The sequence below is a fragment of the Octopus sinensis genome, linkage group LG18 (genome assembly GCF_006345805.1).
Source record: "Octopus sinensis linkage group LG18, ASM634580v1, whole genome shotgun sequence".
Lineage (NCBI taxonomy): Eukaryota > Metazoa > Mollusca > Cephalopoda > Octopoda > Octopodidae > Octopus > Octopus sinensis.
The window spans coordinates 4,962,762-4,967,110 of record NC_043014.1 but is presented as its reverse complement, the minus strand read 5'-3'; the positions used below and the strand labels follow the sequence as shown (position 1 = coordinate 4,967,110).

Genomic DNA, 4,349 nt, shown 5'->3' with positions numbered 1-4,349 from the left:
TTCATATTGTAGTTATGATGGCCTTATTTGCGCCGAGCTCCAACTGATATTTGTAATTGACCGATGAATATTCGCACCTGGTGAATATTTTATCATTATTCTATTGAGTTTTATCATTATTCTATTGAGAAGTATATATACTCATACCCAAGTTTACGTATCATACATACATCCGTTCATAGCGGAGACCGATACACATTCTGATATTCTGAGATTAATCTCTCAAATCTTTGACATCAACGTCACCAACAGGCTCAACAGACAAATGTCTTTTTTCTTTCTTTACAATTTATTCTTATTATTTACATCTTTCGTTCTGACTTTCATTCATTCACTCGTTCTTTCTTAAATTCTATATTTCTCTCTTCTCCATCAATTACTTCCCATCCAACATCCTACTTTGTAAATGATCCCCCAATTCTTTCTTTTAAACTACATTATTTCATTTTAATTTCACAGAACCCGGTCTCGGATCATTGTATACCCGGTGGGGCAGAACAACTTGTCCTCCTTATTCAAACCTTGTATATGACGGTTAGTATACTTTATATTTCTGACCCCTCATTCTCTTTTTGTTGCCTCTCTTTCCCTATCATCCTCTCTCTCACGCACACGCACACACACTCACCCTTTGTCGTGTTGTCTGACATAAACATTCTCAAATCCTCTTATGATATGTCACGTTTGAAACGTCTATACCAGTAGACTATACAGACACTACAAAAGACTGCTTACTCCTTTGTGGGTATTTGGTCAAATCAGAATATTATATGTTGTCTACTACGGACCAAGTGAAAAGGATGCTAACTGGTGATCAATTGTACAGGCTATGGATGGTGGTATTGTACGTGAGTGACCAGAGCTGAAAGTGGCCGCTTGACAATCATTAACTAGAGTGCACAATGATCGTAGGTGTGGGCTAAATTGAAAAGAGTCTATTAGAATTGATGACAGTGACTGTAAATGGTTAATGGAATGAACGCACAACGTAGAATGAGGACTGGACAAGCCACATACTGTAACTGATGGAAAAAGCTAAGGACTTTATTCATTAAGTAAAATATAGAGAGACTAAATATTAGTGAGAGAACAGAACAGAGTACAGAATGCACTTCTATTCTTCTCCCCCTCACCGAAATCGTCCTATCGCTAAAACCTTGCTCTTTTCATGCACCACATCACCTCATTAATTATCCAGTATATCTTTGTAAGGTAATTATGACACTTCCAATTCAAAACTGCTGCTACAAACTGCGTCCCCAATCAACCTTACGTTCCTTAAAAATGCTCTGTATCTGCTCTTTATAAACCCTACACGTATATTTTATCGGTCGCCGACTCCATCACCCAAAATATCCCCGTTCACTCGTGAACACCTTTTCCATTTCGGGTAAACACGAGTACATGCGTTACAGAATTCCTTTCTTTTTCTCCTTCTATTAACATCCACGCAAATACACTTCCCCATGCAAACTTACATAATAATCCACGTCGTAACCACAAATACTTACCCGTATACACTCAACATATATATACCTATTCCTACATATATTATTTTATATATATATATATATATAATTTATATATATAATTTATATATATATATATATATATATATATATATATATATATATATATATGTGTGTGTGTGTGTCTGTGTGTATGTATATGTATATATATATAATATATATAGATTCGGATGAATATGGTACTTAAGTTGAGGCTCCAGAATTTAGTACGGCATTATCCATACAATTTCAAAGTAAGGGGATTAAAATTAAAATAAGCAAAGATGATATCCAGAGATAATGCAGTACGTTCGTTTCATACAACTCCATTTAATTGAACAATGCAATCATTACATCAGTTTAAAATTTAGAGCAATTTTCAGCTGCAAAAATGTCGGATTTAATTAAATTACAACAGATGGACACATTTGTGTAATTATACTTAAAATTTCCAAGATATTACAGATATTACAGAGAACATGTTGTCTCTACTTCAGCATAGCAGTTACTAAAATTATCAAGAAGACTCAGCTTACCACTGATTATTTGTCTTTATGGTGTCAGTTTTAATTTATAGACTAATTTACAAATCCTTTGTATATCTAAGGCTGAGAGAACATAGGGCAGTATCTGTTAGGGGGAGGGCTCAGGCAGTAGATAGACATTGTAGTTGGTATAATTATAAAATAATCAAGAATTATTATAAGCAATAATAATAGGGGGAGGGCTCAGGCAGTAGATAGACATTGTAGTTGGTATAATTATAAAATAATCAAGAATTATTATAAGCAATACCATGAGGTTTAGTAAGGGAAAACTTAAAACAAGGTGTTAGATGATAATTAAGGGGGTCGCACACTGGCAGACTATTGACAATGAAACGGAAGGTCTTATCATATATTATAGTTAAATATTTTAAACAATGTTGCTTTGAATACAGTTGAAGTTTAGGGTTTTCCAAAGTATTATTTAGAAGAATATTATAACAAAAGGATAGAAATTGTTGAATATTTTTTCTATTCATAAGTATTCATAAATTTCTTGATAATTTTATTAATTTCTATGCTGAAGTAGAGACATGTTCTTTGTGTATCTCCTTAACTTGTTTGAGATTTTAGGTATAATTATACTAATTTGTCAATCTGTTTTAATTTAATTATATCCTATGTATTTGTGCAGCTGAAGATTGCTCTATATTTTAAATTGATTTAATGATTGTATTGTTCAATTATATGGAGTTGCATGAAACAATCGTACTGCATTATCTCTGGATATCCTTGTTGCTTACTTCGAAATATATATATATATATATATATATATATATATATGAAGAGAATGCAAATGCACAGCTATGATATCAAGCATACAGCAACACACAGCTTACACTCACGTAAACACTAATATATACACCACAATTCGTTCACACGCGAGTAAACATGACTTCTTTTAAGTGAAAAATTGTAATGAATGTTTCCGTTATTTCATATATAATTTTTCTTATTATCTTTTTTTTACTTGATTTATTCTTACCAATTCTAGGTGTGGTTGGTGGACAATTTTATGACCACACAGGTGGTGGAAGTAATCTCTTGTGTTTACCTAACGACCCCATTTGGGCCAATTATACAACAGAAGTTGAAGAAGGTGGTTACATTTATGGCAGTGAATATGAAATATCCCACTACTCAAATAAACTCTTTTCTTTTGCTAACGCTAAATCACTTCATCAACACAACGTTCCGTGCGCTGTCTGTTTGACACGACAACCTTCTGTTGTTATGATGTTACCAGCCAGGACACAGTGTTACGCTGGTTGGACAGCTGAGTATTCGGGATATTTGATGACCGCGCATTATAATCATAAAGGCAGACATGAATATGTTTGTGTGGATTATGCACCAGAAGCTGATCCAGCAGGTTACAGAGACGAAAATGGAGCTTTATTATATTTCGTTGAGGCTGCTTGTGGTTCGTTGCCATGTCCACCGTATGTCAATGGTCAAGAATTAACCTGCGTTGTATGCAGTAAATATTGAATAGAAATTAAATTCGGTTCCATATGAAAATATGTCTGTGAATTTTAATAAATAACATAAATTTTCAATTGTGTTACCTAATATTTTCTTTAAAGTATGTCTATCGTTACAATAAACTGTTATACTAGTTTACAGAAGATATTCAAACAATACAAAAGAGGCGACGTAGAATGCCAGAAATATCCTCAAAATCAAGAAAAATCTAAATCTGTCGAAATGATTCTACAAAACATTTTGTAAGATTTCAGTTTATCAAACTTATCGTCGAAATAAAATGTTATTTTGTTTAACAGTATTTTGTCTTCTGTCTCATGATTCAACAAAACCCCAAATAAAGTACCACCATAGAATTATATCAGCTTTTCATGCACAGCCTTAGAAAATCTAATACTCGACGCTACTATCTCAGACATCTTGGTTTTCAAATTACAACTCGGATTCTGGCAAGGAGCCATGAACCGCTACATTACTTAGCACAGAACTTAACTAATTCTTTCAACAACAACCAGATACTTCCACACAATGCATTCTATTTGCCGTTATTAATCAGGAAAGCTTTCCGTTCTATTCCTACCCCATATCTTATAAAACCTATTTATCGTCTACTTTAGAAATATCACAAAATGTTCAATTTAAGCTTTCTGAGAATGTGGAATTTACACGATCAATCCTTCAAAAGACAGTATAAATGAGTATTGGTCCTGCCAACCTAAATCTATATCACAAAATTCCCACCTCTCTTCAAAATAAGATACAAAACGAAACTCGAAGAACACAACATACACATCATACACTAAACGCTGAT

The 4,349-nt window shown here is 33.3% G+C and overlaps 1 protein-coding gene across 1 annotated transcript; it reads left to right on the top strand.

Moving 5' to 3' along the window:
• Positions 1–503: 503 nt before the first annotated feature.
• LOC118766838 (short-chain collagen C4-like) lies at positions 504–3,813 on the top strand (the record flags this gene model as incomplete). Its single annotated transcript, XM_036510682.1, has 2 exons — positions 504–534; positions 3,048–3,813. Coding segments are annotated over 2 exons (528 nt in total), but the record flags the coding sequence as incomplete, so codon positions are not given.
• Positions 3,814–4,349: the final 536 nt, after the last annotated feature.